This window comes from Buteo buteo, chromosome 16 (assembly GCF_964188355.1).
Source record: "Buteo buteo chromosome 16, bButBut1.hap1.1, whole genome shotgun sequence".
Taxonomy (NCBI): Eukaryota; Metazoa; Chordata; class Aves; order Accipitriformes; family Accipitridae; genus Buteo; species Buteo buteo.
This window is the reverse complement of record NC_134186.1, coordinates 2912758-2929047: the sequence shown is the minus strand read 5'-3', so window position 1 is coordinate 2929047 and position 16290 is coordinate 2912758. Positions and strand designations below refer to the sequence as shown.

The 16290-nt window shown below is 57.5% G+C and overlaps 4 protein-coding genes across 8 annotated transcripts; 2 read left to right on the top strand and 2 right to left on the bottom strand.

The window, feature by feature from the left end:
• Window positions 1-131: 131 nt before the first annotated feature.
• TMEM234 (transmembrane protein 234) lies at window positions 132-3567 on the bottom strand. 2 transcript variants are annotated; one of them, XM_075047314.1, is made up of 5 exons: window positions 3471-3567; window positions 2042-2193; window positions 1537-1603; window positions 1255-1347; window positions 132-525 (listed from the first exon to the last, which is right to left on the bottom strand). In XM_075047314.1, exons 1-5 carry the CDS (start codon window positions 3565-3567, stop codon window positions 464-466), a joined length of 471 nt encoding a protein of 156 aa, XP_074903415.1. In that variant the 3' UTR covers window positions 132-463. The 2 variants fall into 2 exon arrangements, with proteins under 2 accessions (XP_074903415.1, XP_074903416.1); XM_075047315.1 differs by lacking the exon at window positions 3471-3567 and adding an exon at window positions 3427-3464.
• EIF3I (eukaryotic translation initiation factor 3 subunit I) lies at window positions 3515-7777 on the top strand. Of its 2 annotated transcripts, XM_075047313.1 has the most exons (11): window positions 3515-3568; window positions 3775-3867; window positions 4019-4106; window positions 4709-4774; window positions 5140-5289; window positions 5401-5528; window positions 5811-5921; window positions 6184-6273; window positions 6626-6699; window positions 6902-6994; window positions 7337-7777. In XM_075047313.1, exons 1-11 carry the CDS (start codon window positions 3566-3568, stop codon window positions 7416-7418), a joined length of 978 nt encoding a protein of 325 aa, XP_074903414.1. In that variant the 5' UTR covers window positions 3515-3565; the 3' UTR covers window positions 7419-7777. The 2 variants fall into 2 exon arrangements, with proteins under 2 accessions (XP_074903414.1, XP_074903413.1); XM_075047312.1 differs by lacking the exon at window positions 3515-3568 and having other exon boundaries at window positions 3736-3867.
• An 80-nt stretch (window positions 7778-7857) lies between these two features.
• Window positions 7858-13637, bottom strand: LOC142040070 (myotubularin-related protein 9-like). 3 transcript variants are annotated; one of them, XM_075047311.1, is made up of 13 exons: window positions 13511-13566; window positions 12876-12924; window positions 11990-12267; window positions 11712-11771; window positions 11291-11399; window positions 10839-10964; window positions 10565-10738; window positions 10229-10446; window positions 9946-10107; window positions 9696-9837; window positions 9385-9605; window positions 9024-9175; window positions 7858-8894 (listed from the first exon to the last, which is right to left on the bottom strand). In XM_075047311.1, the coding sequence occupies exons 3-13, from the start codon at window positions 12184-12186 to the stop codon at window positions 8731-8733; spliced, it is 1725 nt and encodes a 574-aa protein (XP_074903412.1). In that variant the 5' UTR covers window positions 12187-12267; window positions 12876-12924; window positions 13511-13566; the 3' UTR covers window positions 7858-8730. The 3 variants fall into 3 exon arrangements, with proteins under 3 accessions (XP_074903412.1, XP_074903411.1, XP_074903410.1); XM_075047310.1 differs by lacking the exon at window positions 13511-13566 and adding an exon at window positions 13465-13500; XM_075047309.1 differs by lacking the exon at window positions 11712-11771 and having other exon boundaries at window positions 12876-13637.
• A 493-nt stretch (window positions 13638-14130) lies between these two features.
• Window positions 14131-15790, top strand: FAM167B (family with sequence similarity 167 member B). Its single transcript, XM_075048713.1, has 2 exons — window positions 14131-14559; window positions 15173-15790. Exons 1-2 carry the CDS (start codon window positions 14269-14271, stop codon window positions 15434-15436), a joined length of 555 nt encoding a protein of 184 aa, XP_074904814.1. The 5' UTR covers window positions 14131-14268; the 3' UTR covers window positions 15437-15790.
• Window positions 15791-16290: the final 500 nt, after the last annotated feature.

Here is a 16290-nt window from a genome sequence, read left to right as displayed (position 1 = left end):
GATGGTAACCTCAGTGTAAGGGGCTGTGCAGCATGACCTGGTACGTTGCAGCTGAGCGCAGTGGAGGAAGCCACCTCCATGTGCTTGGCCACAAAAAGGGAGAGTTCCTAAACAGATTCCTTCTACAGAAAAACCACTCGGTCCCAGAAGCTCCCATTGAATGATTTATTAACCATTTATTATCCCTGCAGTGCTGAACAAGACCTTGCCTTGAAACACCCACAAACAAAAAATTCCTTAACTCAAGACATTAAATAGGATGTCCTTGCAACATGCCTTGTTCCACCCTGATGCTCAGAGAATATGGTCCAGGTTTTCACGGTTTTTGACATCTGTGTGTCAAAATACAGCTTCCTAGGTCCAACTGAGCCAAAGGGTCTGCTGCTGAGCCAGAAGCCCCCTCTTCAGCCACGGGGGTTACCTTTGAACAGGTTCTCTTCCTCTGCTTCTCACTGCAACTTGTTCATGAACCAGCTACACAGAGCGTGACTCCTAGGATGGTGAGCAGCATTCCCACCACAGCCCCTGCGGAAATGAACAACAAGATGTTGGGAACTTACACAGTTCAACACTAGTCAGATCTTCTCATTGCTAACTATATGATGCTCAGATGTCACAGTAATTAGGCTAGCATAAATGTCTGGATAGATATGACCTGGACCAGGTGAGATCTGAAGGGGTTTGGATGTCTGGACTGCCCGTGTACATTGAGCAAAGCACGTTTCTAAGAAAACGTTGCTGATGCTGTATGTCTGGCTAGCAAGAACCATGCTTAAACAAAAAAAAAACCATTTTAGTCTATTCCTACAGCTATTGCGCCAGGTCCTGGTGTTTTTAAGCTTTCAAGTTTCCTGCCGTTTTTCTGACTTTCCGAGCAAGTTAATGTCATTGTAGGATGTAAGGGAAGGAAAGAAGGATGGGTGTTAACATCTGGGGGCTTATGGGGCACTCCTTTTCCATGGTGGGCATATTATTTAGTGCTTCTCTTATGGTTAAATATCTAGTTAGGTGAAAGCTCGGGCCTATAAACTTTGTTAGCTTAGGACAGCCAGTTCTATCTTCAAATTTACTACCGCTGCCCACAAGTCCGTTTCACTTCCCTTTCAGGTCCTGTAGCAAGAACTGCTGCTTAACTAGTTAAAGCCCTTGTGTGGGTGTTTGCTATTTTTCAGGAGACCAGTGGGTAGCCCACACTATTAAGTCAGCAAACAGGTGCAGGAGACAATGTGAGGAAATGTTTTAAGTGTAACTTACTTTTACCACCAATGTCCTCTCCCAGAAGCCTCCCAGTCACCAGCGTGACTATCAAAGCCAGGGAGTTACAGAGCGGTACTGCCAGGGACAGATCTGAAATTGAACAGTTGTAACACAAACAGTTTAAAATGGATGATCTTGTACAAATCATAAGGGACTTCTTTTATTTGTGATTATTACAAGACAGCTGCTTGATGTTTACCTGAGTCACCAGAGTAATCAATAGCACTGATCCTCCCAAAATCCCAATCAACCCGCTCCATGAAAGCGACGAGAACTAACCTGCGGATGCCAAGGTGAGGTAGAAGAGGAGAGATCCACCTTGATTGAGCAGAAACGGCACCATGTACTGCAAGAAGAACACAAGCCTGTCAGTTGCTGCTTGCAAACCCACCATGTGCCCTGCAGTGAGTGGGCAGCAGAGCCCAGACCCCCTTGCCCTGTGCTGTGTTGGGCAGCGGAAATGTGGCACGCTGGCGATTCCGCTGCCAGGCACAAGCTCCTCAATGTCTTAGTTCCCCAGTCTGCAAAAGGCAGACCGTGCTTATTTTATGTAAAATATGAGGGTTAATAACCTGCCACCTATGAAAGTGGTCTCAATTCTGCACAAGAAGAGCAGTGCTATAGGCAATTAAATGAAACACTACTAAGGATAAAGAATTGTGATGATAGATGGAATATTTAACAGTTTAAGTATCAAGTCCAGAAGTAAACAGGAAGGAATGATCCCAAAGGCAGTTTGACACCGTGCTACCTCCCTGGCCCGGCAGCCTGGATGATGTCGCACCTTGTAGTTGAAGCCCAAGAAGCGGATCTCTGCCAGCAGCTGCTGCAGGCGGCCCTGGCGCCGCACCTCCTCCAGCCCCGCTGCGCCCGTCCGCAGGAACGGTCCGGTGCTGCCCCACAGCACGGCCACCAGCACCAGCGCCGCTGCCTCTCCTGCGGGACAGCCTGGGCTCAGCGACCCGATGGCCCCACGGGAATGTCAGCCCAGTCTGCCGTCACCTCAGAGAGCCCACACCGGGTCAGCCTGGCCTCATCTCCCTGTAGAGGGCCTGGCCTGGTCCACTGCTGCTCCCCATCAGAGACAACGTTCACCAGCCCAGCTCACAGCTGTCTCCCATTGTGAAGGACCCCACTCTGGGCCTACTTACATATTCCTCTGGGGGTGGGGAAATCCCCGCAGCGAGCCCACCCTGCTGCTGCATCCCCCTCAGGGAAAGCCCCTCACCGGGCCCAGCCTGCAGCCACGCTCCTTCGAGGAAAGCAGCAGAGCCAGCCGAGCCCGTGGCCACGCTCTCCCTTCAGGGAAAACCTCACAGCAGACCAAACCCAGGGCCACATCCCCCACTCCCCCCTCAGAGAAGACCCCACAGGGGTCCAGGCCATGTTGCAAATATTCTGGTAAAGAAATCAAAACTTAATCACATAGAAGAGTTAGGTTTGATTAAGAAGTAAAATTGTGAAGCATAATGTATAGGATTGTTAAGTTTGAAATGTAGCCATAGAAACTTCAGGAACTGTGTTATGTGTGACTATAAGAAGCTTAATATTGTTAAATTTTGAAATAGCTAACCATAGAAACCTCACCAGGATGTTACTGTTTTTTCTATGTTTTGTTTCAAGAAACTAAGGAAACCATCATGGACACCAGTTTGCTGCTTGGAAATCCCCTCACCCTTCCCATCTTGATTTGAGTATCGAAGATTCCAATCAGTAGAGCTAAGTGTAACTGACCAATGATTGTTTTTAAATAAGAATATTGATAAGGTTATATAATCAAAGGACCAATCCTCATAGAGGTTAAATTTAAGAACGAGCATAGTATGCATTTTTATGTAAAGAGCTTATGTAACAATGTCCTGACAGAAAAAGTCTGTTAAAACTGATGGATTTTGATACTAAGTGGGACACGCCTTTGGAGGAGCGATCCCCCGCGTTCCCAGCGCTGCACTAAACGAAGCGCCTGCTTCTTAACTCCCCCTTGGTGTTAAGGAGTTTTATTCCGGATTTCGGGAACAGCCATGACCCTGTTCCACCCTCAGGGAAGATCCCCCCGGGCCCCAGCCTGCCGCCACATTCCCCCCGCCTCAAGGAAGCCCCCCACAAAGGTCCAGCCGGTGGCTATTTCCCTTCCCAAGGGAAGACCCCGTTCCCTTCTCAAAGCAGAACCTTCCCCGCCTGGGAACTCTCTCCCCTCCATCCCGGAAGCTCACCCACGGCCGCCATAGCGACGGTGACGCTACTTCCGTCCCGCGCACCCTCTGACCCGGAAGCGATCGGCCGGTTCTTTCCCCTCAGAGCTGCCGCCATGGTAAGAGCCGGGTCGGGTCGGTGGTCGTGACCGGTGGTCGGACGGTGTCAGAGCCCCCGGGCCGGGGCTCCTGGGCCGCGGGGAGGGGGCGGGGGGCGGCGGCACTGCCGCCCCCCGCCCCCTCCCCGCGGCCCAGGAGCCCCGGGCCGGGGGCTGAGGCCGTGCCTCGCCTGAAGCATTAAATGGCGTCTCCCCCCGCCTCGCAGAAGCCGATCCTACTGCAGGGCCATGAGCGCTCCATCACGCAGATCAAATACAACCGGGAGGGAGACCTGCTTTTCACCGTGGCCAAGGATCCCGTGAGTGCGGCGGGCCCTGCCCGTCCGTGTTCCCCTCACCCCCACCCCCGAGTGAAAACCAGCCTCCGCCGCGATAATTGACGAGCTTTTCATCAGTCCCGTTAATTAATCCGTCTGGTAAGAGGGATGCTTGGTTGTTTTCTTCTCCCAGATTGTCAACGTTTGGTATTCAGTGAATGGAGAGAGGCTCGGCACCTACAACGGCCACACAGGAGCGGTCTGGTGCGTGGATGCAGACTGTATCCTTTGATCGTGGAAACCAGTTTGTCCGCCCCATGTATTTTCCTTACAGGGATTCACTTGAGCTGATTCCTCCCGACTGCTGCACTGTTTCCTCTTGAAGAGGAGCCGGGGTGGGGGGGTGTGTGTGTGTGATACAGTATATTTAACTCTTCTGTTGTCTTTCCTTTACTCCATCTTTTGGGTATTTTTCATGCTGGGCTGTCGTTTGGAATAGCATGTGTGGCATTGCCCTGTCTGCTTTCATTTGTGCATAATTGCTTTTGCTGTGGTGGCCTTGGGAAGGTGTCTGAGTTGCACGAGGTCTTCCGTCTCCAGTGTGGGCAGCAGTTAGCGGAGACAAAAACATGTAAAGGTTGTGTTAATGCAAGAGCTGGAGCCTTTTCCTTTAACATTTCTAGAAAAAAGCTGTGGATTTTTTTAATGCGAACACTGGGACTCCGTGTCTGTCTGTACTGGAGTATTGCTGGTCCTGGAATGAACATTGCCCAATCTCTGTGTAATACAGCTTTTTAATCTTGTGTATAAATATTCCCTGGGTATGTAGACAGTAGCTTTTTGGGGCTGAGAATGTGTTGATATTCCCTAACTGGTGACCTAGGGGACACACGACATGTGCTCACTGGCTCTGCGGATAACAGCTGTCGGCTGTGGGACTGTGAAACAGGTAAGACTCTTTTCTTCTCTGTTTGAGTCACAGCTCTGTCTTGCCATGAAGTCTGCTAAGCTTGGAGTGCATAGTGGCAGCAAAACATGTGCTTATGCACCCCCCTGAAAGAGGTCTGAATCCTAACTCAGACTGCTGGAGGGGAGGGTCTGTGGATGTGCCTAGTTTCTAGTGACTATGTAGTGAATTTGTGCACTTTACCGCCCAAGTAGTCAAATCGTGCAGTTAGTGCTTGCAGGTCACCAAACCTGCTTGTCAGCTACGCCCAATGCTCTCCTCCCTCCGACCCTGCCGCTCATCTGATCTTTTTCATTAACCTTGCAATAAAATACCTGGTGAAGTGACAGTTTCTGCTCTGTGTTCAGGAAAGCAGCTCGCCCTGGTGAAGACCAGCTCAGCAGTGAGGACATGTGGTTTCGACTTTGGAGGAAACATCATCATGTTTTCCACGGACAAGCAGATGGGATATCAGTGTTTTGTGAGCTTCTTTGACCTCCGGGACCCCAGCCAGATCGGTGAGGAATCCGGGCCAGTGCCTGCACCAGGGAATAAGGGGAGGCGTTGATCGCTGGAGCTGGTGCCACTCTGTCTGTCTGTCTGTCTGTCTCCTTCCTTCCTTCCTGCAGAGAACAACGAGCCTTACATGAAAATCCCGTGCAGTGACTCTAAAATCACTAGTGCTGTGTGGGGCCCTCTGGGAGACTTCATCATTGCAGGACATGAGAGTGGAGAGCTGAACCAGTTCAGTGCCAAGGTCAGTCTGATAAGGAACAGCATCTTCTTCGGGCAGCAATGCCTGGGGGAGGATATCGCAGCATTCCTGTTCTGGTCATGGGACAGCATATGGGCTTTTTGGCTCAAACCAGCAGCCTCATGGAAGGATAGTTAAAATACGCAGCTCCCTTGAGCAAGGCTGATGTACCAGTGTCTGCCCTGCTGCTGACAGCGACATCTCCTAAATTGTTTTTCATGGAGAAATCTTGTGTACACTCACTTTGCTTGCCAGCACGCTGAAACTGCCTTCTTTACCCTTCAGTCAGGGGAACAGCTCTCAAACATCAAGGAGCACACCAAGCAAATCAACGATATTCAGACCTCCAGGGACATGACCATGTTCATCACTGCCTCCAAGGACAACACAGCCAAGGTGAGGCCTCCTGTTGGAATTGCAGTGGACTGTTGGTATTTGCTTGCAGGACCTCTGCTCAGACCTGTGGCCATCACAGAGGTTTGATCCTTAGAAATTTGAGTTAGTGGAAAGTCAAAGCTTAGTGGGAAAGTTCAGGGAGAAAGGGGAGGTGCCACCACATTAAATTAACGGCTGGGGTGAGGCCTAGCAGCAAGATTTGTGTGAGTTAATTGGGCTGCCAGCCCTCTTGCAGAATAACTCTCTCCCTCTTGCCTCCTAGCTATTTGATTGCACGACACTCGAGCATTTGAAGACATTCCGGACGGAGCGACCGGTGAACTCTGCTGCACTCTCCCCCATTTTTGATCACGTAAGAATGAGCTCGTTCATTGTAACGGTCTTGCTGTGACTCCTGCATTGTCCCAGGTAGCTGGAAGACAAGAGTGTCACCAGTCCAGCTAAAAAACATGACTGTGAGATGGGTCTGGGAAACTTTGCTGCGGTCTGGTGCAGGGAACAAGGCTTTGTGTCCTCTAATCTTCAAACGAGTGTGTCTGGGAGGCAGGACCTTCTCTGGGGCTGGAGTCAGGCCTGCTTATGAGTTTCTGGGATCTGCAGGGTTAGTAGGAGGCGTCCCCAAGGCTCAGCTCCCTCCTCTCCTGGCTGCTGCTGTGCGTGTGGTGTAAGCAGCACTGAAGTGTTTTGGCTTCTCTCCTTTGCAGGTCGTGCTTGGTGGTGGGCAAGAGGCCATGGATGTGACCACGACCTCCACCAGGATTGGCAAATTTGAGGCAAGGTTGGTCCTTTTCCTCTGGCAAGGTCGAGTCCTCACCTGGAGGACTCCTGACAGCCCAGGGGTGCTTGTCCCAGAGCATCTTTCTCCTGGCAATGTTGGAGGAGTCATTAAACTTGCAGAGCTTTTTTGAGGAAACCCTGATAGTGTCCCTAACCAGGCTCCTGGCTTCTTGTGATAATTTCAATTTTCTTCCTTCTCCCAGGTTCTTCCATTTGGCTTTTGAAGAAGAGTTTGGCAGAGTGAAGGGTCACTTTGGTCCGATAAATAGCGTTGCTTTTCACCCTGACGGGAAGAGGTGAGTATCTCTGTGGGTCTTGCAGTATGCCCCAGTCAAGCCAAGCCCACCTTCCAGTTAGGAGATGGCTGGGCTCACAGGAGCTCTGCAGTGCGAATGGAGCAAGCACCTTCCTTAATTCTCCCACTCCAGCCCTGCTGCCTCCCCCCATGCTGTCCAGGGGGTTCACACTGATGCCCTACTGCACGTTTTGGCTGCGTCACTGATATTTTTTCTGTCCTGTGACTCCTTTATTAGTTTTTGGAGGGGGGTGTGAGAACAGACTCCAATACTGGTGTAAACCTAGACGCCGTGAGCTCCTGACAACATTCCTGACTTTATCTTGTCTTTCCTCTCTTGCAGTTACAGCAGCGGGGGTGAGGATGGCTACGTTCGCATCCATTACTTCGATCCCCAGTACTTTGAGTTTGAATTTGAAGCTTAATGGAGGACTTTCTCTCCTCTTCTCTTTCCTCCTCCAACCCATTGCCCGGTCCATCAGCTCCTGTGCAGAACTGTTGTAAGGCCTGAAGTTATTCTGCTCTGCAGGAGGCAGCGGGAAGCAGTTAGCAGCAACCTTGGGGGGCTGTGTGAAGGTGGGGAACTAGAAACCCAACCGGCTCAAAAGGGCAGGACTGGCTTTCACCGGAGATAGAGTGAAGGCAAGGAAGGGATTTGGGTTGGCTGCCTGCCTGCCCCTGGGGATGCTAGCTTCCTGCCCTGCTGGGCATATTTATACATCAGGGGAGAAAAAAAAATCATCAGGAAATAAATATAAATCTTTTATAAACACAAGGAAAAGCACCTCTCTGTGTTGGTTTGGTTTTGTTTTTTTTTTTTTCTTGATCTGGAACAAAATTATCCTGAATGCTTTGCTTTCCCGGATCTGTTGGCGGTGCCTTGCTCCCCACCCATGGGCAGCCAGCAGTGCTGTTACTCCTGGGGCCTCTGTCCGCCCCAGGCCTAGGTTAACTCTTTCCTAGGGAGGATCTGCAGCTATGGTTCAGGTCCGGCCCTGAAGTGTGAACAGGCTGGAAGCGCAGCAGCCAGTCATTGTTTTCCAGATGACACGCACGCGCCCAGTTCTGGTGCTTTGTTTATTTGGTAGACTGACCCTGAGCCAACTTTCCTCATAGAACAGTTATTTCCTGCACTAGCATGCTTGTGTTGCAAATCCTCATCCTTCCAGCCCTGTCACCCTGTGTCTGTCTGTCTGGAGGGGTGGTTTGTATCTCTTTCCTTCCTCAAAACTGGGTTCAAGGGCAGATTTCCCAGCCTGGCTCCCAGCTAGGAGCAACTAACGCAACATGGGCGACCAGCGTGCCCTTTGTGGAGAGGGTGTTGGGGGTTTAGTGTGTTCTGCTGCTTAGTTCTTGCTCTGCTGCGGTGGGAGCTGCTGGAGGCCAATGCTGCTGGGCACATCGACCTCCTGCTGCCTCCTGCCCTTCTACTCTGCCGCTGCTGCTGAAATCCCGCTGGGAAAGAGAGCGGGAAGGACCCTTGCTTGCGAGGGAGCGGGGCTGCTTCTGCCCCTATATAAGAGCAGAAAAGCAGGCGTGGGCTGCGAGAGAGAGCACTTTACTGAAACAAGCTCAGTCTGCGCAGCCCAGAGGCTGTGAAAGGGAGTCTGCGTCCGCACCACCAGAGCTGTCCTCCAGGCTCAGCGGGGCCTGTGTCCTGCACAGCGCTTCCCACGGAAAGCTGCAGCATCACCTTGGGCTGGCAGCCCACGGGGACTGAATTGCCCGTGCTGCTGTTCATCTTTCGTTCTCTGTCCGGGCAGCAGGGTCGGAGAGGGACCGGCTCAGCCTGTTCCCTGCGCTCTCCTTGACAGGGGCTTTGTTGCCCTCTACTAACCGCTCGATCTCTGCCCAGGCCTCGTCCAGGTACTGGGATGAACGGATCCATCGGAAGAATAAACCTAGGAGAGAAGGGGCTGTGTGTTATTTCAGCAGTGCCCTGTCGAGAGAGGGAAAAGCAGAGCAGCTTTCCCTCATGCAGCTCAGCTCGGAGCTGAAGATGGGTTTAGAGAGCACTGGACTCAGCTTACCCTGCCAGAGCTGGATGCTCTGGGGCTCAACGGAGGGCCAGATGACCAGGGCGTTGTGCGAGTAGAGAGGGTTCAGGTACTTCTTCTTCTCTCCAGGCTGGTTCAGCCAAGCCCAGAGGGAGTGCGTGGTCTCCTTCACTTTACACAGGCACCTATGGGAGAGATGAGACGAGTTTTCAGTCCCTGCTGGGAGTCATGGGGCTTGGTGTGACCCAAGCTGTGTCCAGGAAAGCTTCGCTCTGCCCTATCTGGCAGGGTCAGCCCCTGCCCTGGCCACAGCAGGGTCTGCCGCAAGGTCACAGTGGTGACCACGGCCTTGCTCCTAAGGGAAAGCGCTGTCCCCACTTCCCACCCCACTCACCTCTCTTTCTCGTTGTTGCAGAGGAAGGTGCCGTAGTCAGAAGCGTAGGCGTTGTCGAAGAGGGTGAGGAGGAGGTGCTCCCCAAACTCCAGGGAGAAGGGGAACTGGCGGCTCAGCTGCCACACGCAGTCAAGAAAGAGGAGAAAAAGCGGTGCCTCCTGCTTCAGCCGGGCATGGGAGTAGGCAGAGCGGGCGCAGCGGAGGTGGAAGGGATGGCCAGCCTGTGGGACCCCAGAGGGGGAATAACGGGGGTGAAGGGGTTGCCCAACCAGGCTGGGGTCCCTGGGCCCCCTCAGGACTGCCGGTCTCACCTCGATCCACTCCCGCTCCAGCAGCCCCTGGAAGCCCACCAGCGTGCGGCAGGACGGATCCAGGATCACCTGGGCCAGCGCCGTCACCAGCAGCGTCGTGTCCGTTCCTTCCGCCCCGTGCACCAGCACACTGGCCTCCTCCCTGCGGGCAAGCGCGAGCGGTCGGGGCGATGCCTGAGGTTTGTGTCACGCTGAGAGCTTTGAAAGGGGGAAAGCAGGGGCTGCGGGATGGCAGCCCCCCCCCCGTTACCTGTCCATGCACTGTGCGGCCAGGCAGGCTGTGCTCAGGGCCGCCTTGACGTGGCTCAGCCAGCGGCAGCTCTCCAGCCGGCTCAGCCACCGGTCCATGTTGATCGAAGTGTCGTTGCAGGCTTCCACCAGCTTAATAAAGCTCTCCTGCAGCGGGCGGCCTCTGGGAGGGGAGGAAAGCGGTGTCAGGGGCTTGATGAGCCTTTTTTGAGGGGGGGCTGGAGTCCCCATGCCATTGGCAGGGCAGCGTCACGAGCGTGCAAGGGCTCAGCACAACCCCTCACCTCTCCAGGGGCCGGTGCAGCCTCCTCCACCGTGGGTAGGAGGACTTGGGTTCCGTGCCCCCCCCCGTCATCCGAGCCTGCTTCGCCGCCTGGGCCGACCGCGTGTCGATGATAAAGCCCCGTCCCCCTTCATCCAGGACCGTCCCCAGCAGCATCTCGTCCTCGCGGCAGCGCTTTCGATTGGGGCCCGTCAGCGGCTGGCTGCTGCGGAGCATCACCTGCGGGGTGAGGGATGGTGGGCAGCGAGAGCCGGGGGGGGGGCTTCGAGCCACCTTCGCTCAAGGGCTGGCAGTGGTGGGAGAGGGGATGAGGGGCAGGATGGGGAGATGGACTCACGGTGCCATTCTTGGGGTGGTAATAGCTGAGGACGGGGAATCGCCCGCCCTGCCGAAAACGGGCAGCCTTCCGCAAGGCATCATCGTCCACCGCCGCCGGCACGATGACGGCGGGAGGGTACGTGGGGCAGGTGGTGAAATCCCGGTTCACGTCGCTCAGCCGCCACCGGCTCGTCTGGGGGAAACGCGGGGTGAGCCCCAGCGGGCAGCGCGGCACGGGTGCAGGGAGTCACTTCTCCCCCCAGCCTAGCCGGGTCTCTCCCCTCCAGGCTCACCTGCGAGGCGATCTGTTGGAAATACTGCTCGAGGGGGAAAAGGTTCCATCCTTCCTCGAGCTTCAGGCTCTGGGGTCTGTAGAAGAACGGGTACATCATCATCACGGAGTCCACTGACGAGAGGGCCTGGAGTGGGAGCAAAGGTGGAGCTGGTCACGGGTGGGGGGCACGGACCAGAGCACGGAGGTGGCTGGGAAAGTTCCCAGGGCTCTGCAAACCCTATCCCTGTTCCCCGCTCCTGGCCGTGTCCCAGCTGCAAGCGAGGGCTGGGCAGGCAGGCGCTGGCACCACCAGCTCTTCGGGCACCCTTTGCCAACGCTGTCCGGGAGCTGAGTGTTTACCCACGTTAATGACAGACCGAGAGCAAACACGGCAGGCGGCTGCTTTCTCCTGCCAACCCTTTGCACCCCGACGCGGCTCGGGCCAGGCTCTCTGGCCACCCGGGAGCTCACCTCGATGGAGCTGGCGATGTTGAGACACTCCTCCATGCCCGGGATCTCCAGCTGCAGCACCTTCAGGTCTTTGCACCGGAGCGTGATGGTGCCGGAGGAGCCGGCGAGCCTGGGGGAGGCAGGAGAAGGGTCAGGGCTGGCTGTTGGTCCGTGCACACGGACAGACAGGCGGACAGACACACGACAGCGCTGAGCTGCCCTCTCCCCCCAGGAGAGCTGAGCGGGGCGAAGCGGGAGGGCTGTGCTGGTGTGGGTGCCGAATCGCTGGGTCTCATCTGACGCCGATGGCACACCGGTCTGAAGCCGGGATTTCCACCATCTCCCTGCCCTGGCCGGGGCCCGGCGGGCGCCGCGATGGTTAGCACAAAGCCGGGCACTGCCGGGCGGGTTAGCAGAGCCAAGAGCATGTTAAGAGCCAAACCTGGTGTCTCGTGGGGAGCCGTTAGTCCGGGGGGGCTGGTACCAGCCTAAATTCTGCACTCTGAGGCACAGAGGAGAAGAGGAGGTCAATGGCCGGTGCCGCGAGCATTCCCTGGCATGGGCCGCGGGGAAGAGGAGGGACGAGGCTTGGCGGGCAGCACCGTGGGGTGGCCGTGCTCTGCCGTGGGCACCGGGAGAGCGGTGGGGAATCTCCTCCAGCTAAGGCAGGGGTGATGCTGCTAGAAAGGAGCGCGGGGCTGGCTGTAGGGAGAGACCCACCTCTTCTCCACGGCGTCCACGTTGCGGATGAGCAGCCAGAGCTCCACGGTACCGGGCTGGCTGTCCCCCCCGGGGCAGGAGGAGAGGAGAAGGTGGTGGCTGGTGATGCACAGGGTGCCCTTCACCGCCGGTAGCCCCACGCACGACAGCAGCACGCTCTCCACTGTCGCCGTCTTGATCAGCTCGGCGAACTCCATGGCGGTGCCGGCAGCCGCCGAGCCTCGGCGTAGCCTGACTCTGCCAGGGACAGGGACCTGCGGCCAGCGGCTGCCTCGGGGCTGGAGGGAGAAAGGGGAAATCCTGCAGCCGCAGAGCCCAGCCTGGAAACCCCCTCTTCCCTCTTTGTCACGCTGGGCCCTATAGCCTCACCCCCCCTCTTCTTGTTTACATTGTCACTTATAGCATACGGAGCCTCCTCGCTGCAAAACGCAGGGAAGCGTGACATTTCTCCCCCCCCCCAGCAATGCTGTTATTGCAGATGGGGAAACTGAGGCAGAGGGGGCTGAGCTGGCTCCAGGCTCCCTGGCAGTGCCCAGACCCCAAGCCAGGTAGCCCGCACCCGATGCTGGTTGCGCTGCCGGGCGGGGGGAGATTTTTGGTGGCTGGTGAAAATGCAACTGCCGCCTTGCAGGGAGCAGCTCTTGGGTCCTTTCCTGCCTGCGGTGGGGCCTGCTGCGCTGGGGCTGTTCGGTGCTGCGTCGACCGCTGCCAGACCACTGGCACCAACCTGACCCTGGCTCCCACGGCCCCGTGGGCTCTGCCCTGCACCCACAGGCACCCCCCGGGCCTGGGGATGGAGCAGAAGGGGCTACCAAGTGCCCTGGGCGAGGAGGAGGAGGGTTGAGCGGCTGGCAGCGCTGCCTGCCCTGGCCACCCCTGTACTTACCTGCTCGGGTTTGGCGGCAGGCGGGGACCTCGGGGTGCAAGTGGGGGACCTTAGGGTGCAAACAGAGAATTGCTGGGCATAAGCAGGAGACCGTGGGGTGCAAGCGGGGGACCTTGGGGTGTGAGCGGGGGACCTTGGGGTGCGAGCAGAGGACCTCAGGGTGCAAACAGAGAATTGCTGGGCATAAGCAGGGGACCTTGGGGTGCAAGCAGGGACCTCGGGGTGCGAGCAGAGGACCTCAGGGTGCAAGCAGAGGACCTCAGGGTGCAAGCAGAGAAGTGCTGGGCATAAGCAGGGGACCTTGGGGTGCAAGCAAGGGACCTCGGGGCGCAAGTGGGGGACCTCGGGGCGCGAGTGGGGGACCTCGGGGCGCAAGCAAGAATCCCGGGGTGCATCCGGGAGACTGTGGGGAGCACCAGGGGTCCTGGGGTGCAAGCAGAGGACCTCAGGGTGCAAAGAGAGAAGTGCTGGGCATAAGCAGGAGACCCTGGGGTGCAAGCGGGGGACCTTGGGGTGCAAGCAAGGGACCTCAGCGTGCAAGCAGGGACCTTGGGGTGCAAGAAGGGACCTCGGGGTGCAAGCAGGGGACCTGGGGGTGCAAGCCTGGAGGCGGCCGATGCCCCGCACAGCTTTACCGGGACTGGCGGGGACGGCAGCTCGGCGCAGGGCTCCGCGCCCGGCGGATGTCGGGTTTAAGGTAGCCCGGCCCCGGGGCGGCTTGCACCGCCGGGCGGGGCGGGGGAACGGGGACAGCGGCCGGATCCTGACCCGGTTCCACCTTAACGGCCCGGCCGGGATAGGGGACCCCAGCCGCCCCCCCCACCCCCGTAGCCCCCACCGGTTTCTTTTTCCTTCCTTGGGCTTTTTTTGGCTTCTCCCCCCCCCCCAACCGGGTGCGGGAAGGCGGCTGCGCCCGGGGATAAATCATCCCTGCTCCTCCTTGCCAGTACGTCCCGGTGAAGGTTTCCTCCCGGGGAACAGGGAGTCTCCTCCCAGCTGGAGACAATAATGCTAAAAAAGAAAAAAAAAAAGGAAAAAAAAAAAAAAAAGGACAAAAAAAAAAAAAGGACAAAAAAAAAGGAAAAAAACCCCAACCAACAAAACCTCCACCGAACAAAACCAAAAAAAAAAAAAAAAAGCCCCCTCCTTTGCACTCCTCGGGATAAAGAAAGTTCCGGCCCGTTAGAATTGTCCTCGGCGTCCCCAACCTTTATTGTTCTGGGGGTGAATAAATAGCCGGGACTCGGGTGTAGCTGGGGAGAGCGGGTGGGTGTCCGTGGTCAGGGCGCTCTTCGCTCTGTAGGTGCAGCGGGGCAGAGACTCTGTTGGCACGGGGGCTTTGAGGGGGCGAGTGCTCACCCAAAGGTTTTGGGGGGCTCCGGTGGGTGCCACTATGTCCTTTGGCCAGCTGAAGTTCAAGGAGCTGGGTGAGGAGGAGCCCAGCTGGGAAGAAGAGAGCCTGGACAGCGTGAAGGCGCTGACGGCCAAGCTGAAGCTGCAGACACGGAGACCTTCCTACCTGGAGTGGGAAGCCCGGGTACGGGGGCAGCCCTGGCACAGCCGGAGCCCTGGGGGGGCACGGGGGGTAGAGCCGGCCCCTGGGCACCCCGGGGACAAGTGGGATGGTGGTATCTGTGGCTTTGCCACCATGGAGGCAGCTCTGGAGTGGCTCAGGACGGAGCTGGTGAGTAGATGTCGGTGGGATGGGGGGCACGATGGGTGGGCAAGGACTGAGCCCCAGGGCAGGGATGGGTCCGTGGGGCTTCGCTGTGCGGGGGGAGCGCTTGCAGCCCAACCTCATGCGGCAGCGACGGGATGCGTGGGGGCCGGGGTGCTCCAGCCGCAGCGCCGTGCTTTGCTCCTTTGCCCAGCATGGCCAGAGTACGTGGCTTTTTGCAAGGCGCGTGTGGCTCTGCCAGTGCCGTGGCTCTGCCCGTGTCCCCTGGGGGGTCACGGCTCCGTCAGGGTCTGCGCTTGCCACCCCCTCCTGCCTGCTCTGCTGGTGGCACGGCTGCGGTGACTTTCACGGGGTGGCACAGCCAGCAACAGCCATGCGGGTACAAACCCACGGGCATCTGAGCTGACCCCGGGCTGCGACCCCCGGCACAGACCCCGTGCCGACCCCGGCACTGCGCGCGTGGGCTCTGTGCTGATCCCAAGGCCACGTGTGCGCGTGGTCCCCGGTGGGTTTATGCCCTGACCAAACCTCAGCCCTGCTGCCTCAGCATCCCCGCTGCCCGGGCAGCTGACCCGACGGCCGGTCCTGCTCCGACCCTGATGCCCGTCTCCCCGTGCAGCGGGAGATGCAGGCTGCAGACCAGCGCCTGGCGCAGCAGCTGATGCGCCTGCGGGCGCAGCTGCACCGGCTGAAGGTGGAGCAGGCCTGCCACCAGCACAAGGAGATGCTGGACGACGCTACCTTCGGCCTTGAGGGCTGCGAGGAAGACTCGGACCTGCTCTGCAACATCCCGCCGAAGGCCGCCTTCCTCCTCTCCATGCCGCTCAAGCACATCGGGGTCACCCGCATGAACATCAACTCTCGACGGTTCTCCCTCTGCTAAGCACGGCGGGACCCGGCGGAATGCTCTGCGCCAAGCCCAGACGGGAGCCTTGCGGGCACCCATGGGTGCACCCACACCTGGTAGGGCTCGAGGATCCCTTCCAAAATGCCTCGGGGACTGCGGAGCTGCTGCTGGGGCTGAGCTCCCTCGGGGTAGGCAGTACGGGGCCAGTGGTGCTGCCAGCCCTGCCCCGAGGGCAATGCCATGCCACGCCACGGTGGCATGAGAAATGCCACCATCCCCACTGGGCACAGGGTGTTTTGGGGCACCCAGTGCCCTGTCCCTAAAGATGATGGGATCGACCACCATGGAAAATGTGGGGAGCAGCCCTTTGAGGAGAAATAAAAGGAGGTGAAGGTGAGAACTGATGTTTTTTCCTTATTTTGCATGCACCTGGGCACCTGCCTGTGCCTCTAGATGTGGCTCCCGGCTCTTCACTGTGGGTGATCTGGGGGTGGCAGGGGCGGACCACACTGCCTTCACCCCTTCCCTGGCTGCTCCCCAGGGCTCTGGCTCGTGGGGTGGGTGGCTTCTCACTGGTTTCTGCTTTAGGACGGTGCTGTACTAGAGAGACAGTGTCTCTGCTTTGGGGACCTCGTTGCCAGCCTCTCCCCTGGATGCCCCTGGCAGCGGGTGGGTGCTCGGGCTGCACCGTTGCAGGAAATGCTCGTCACCGAACCGGCTGCGAATGGAGGGGTTGTTTTTGAGGCTTGAGGCCAGGAGGTGCTGGAGGCTGAACACAGGGTTTGGCAGCCCCTGTGCCCCCGTCCGAGCCCCTGCAGCACTGCGCTGGGAGCAGGAGGGATCCTGGGGGGGTAGTACCAGCCAGGGCTGACAACACTGCCTTCACCAGA

Bases quoted from the DNA above. Each gene is read 5' to 3' on its own strand.
- TMEM234 (XM_075047314.1), bottom strand. From the start codon at position 3,567: ATGGCGGCAGCTCTGAGGGGAAAGAACCGGCCGATCGCTTCCGGGTCA. The intron at 2,194-3,470 runs GTGAGCTTCCGG...GCTGTCCCGCAG, and splicing joins CGTCGCTATGGCGGCCGTGG to GAGAGGCAGCGGCGCTGGTG. The intron at 526-1,254 runs GTAAGTTACACT...TCATTTCCGCAG, and splicing joins AGAGGACATTGGTGGTAAAA to GGGCTGTGGTGGGAATGCTG.
- EIF3I (XM_075047312.1), top strand. From the start codon at position 3,751: ATGGCGTCTCCCCCCGCCTCGCAGAAGCCGATCCTACTGCAGGGCCAT. The intron at 5,529-5,810 runs GTCAGTCTGATA...TTTACCCTTCAG, and splicing joins TGAACCAGTTCAGTGCCAAG to TCAGGGGAACAGCTCTCAAA. The intron at 6,274-6,625 runs GTAAGAATGAGC...TCTCCTTTGCAG, and splicing joins TCTCCCCCATTTTTGATCAC to GTCGTGCTTGGTGGTGGGCA.
- LOC142040070 (XM_075047311.1), bottom strand. From the start codon at position 12,186: ATGGAGTTCGCCGAGCTGATCAAGACGGCGACAGTGGAGAGCGTGCTG. The intron at 10,447-10,564 runs GTGAGTCCATCT...CTCACCCCGCAG, and splicing joins ACCACCCCAAGAATGGCACC to GTGATGCTCCGCAGCAGCCA. The intron at 9,176-9,384 runs GTGAGTGGGGTG...TCTCTCCCATAG, and splicing joins TGCAACAACGAGAAAGAGAG to GTGCCTGTGTAAAGTGAAGG.
- FAM167B (XM_075048713.1), top strand. From the start codon at position 14,269: ATGTCCTTTGGCCAGCTGAAGTTCAAGGAGCTGGGTGAGGAGGAGCCC. The intron at 14,560-15,172 runs GTGAGTAGATGT...CTCCCCGTGCAG, and splicing joins AGTGGCTCAGGACGGAGCTG to CGGGAGATGCAGGCTGCAGA.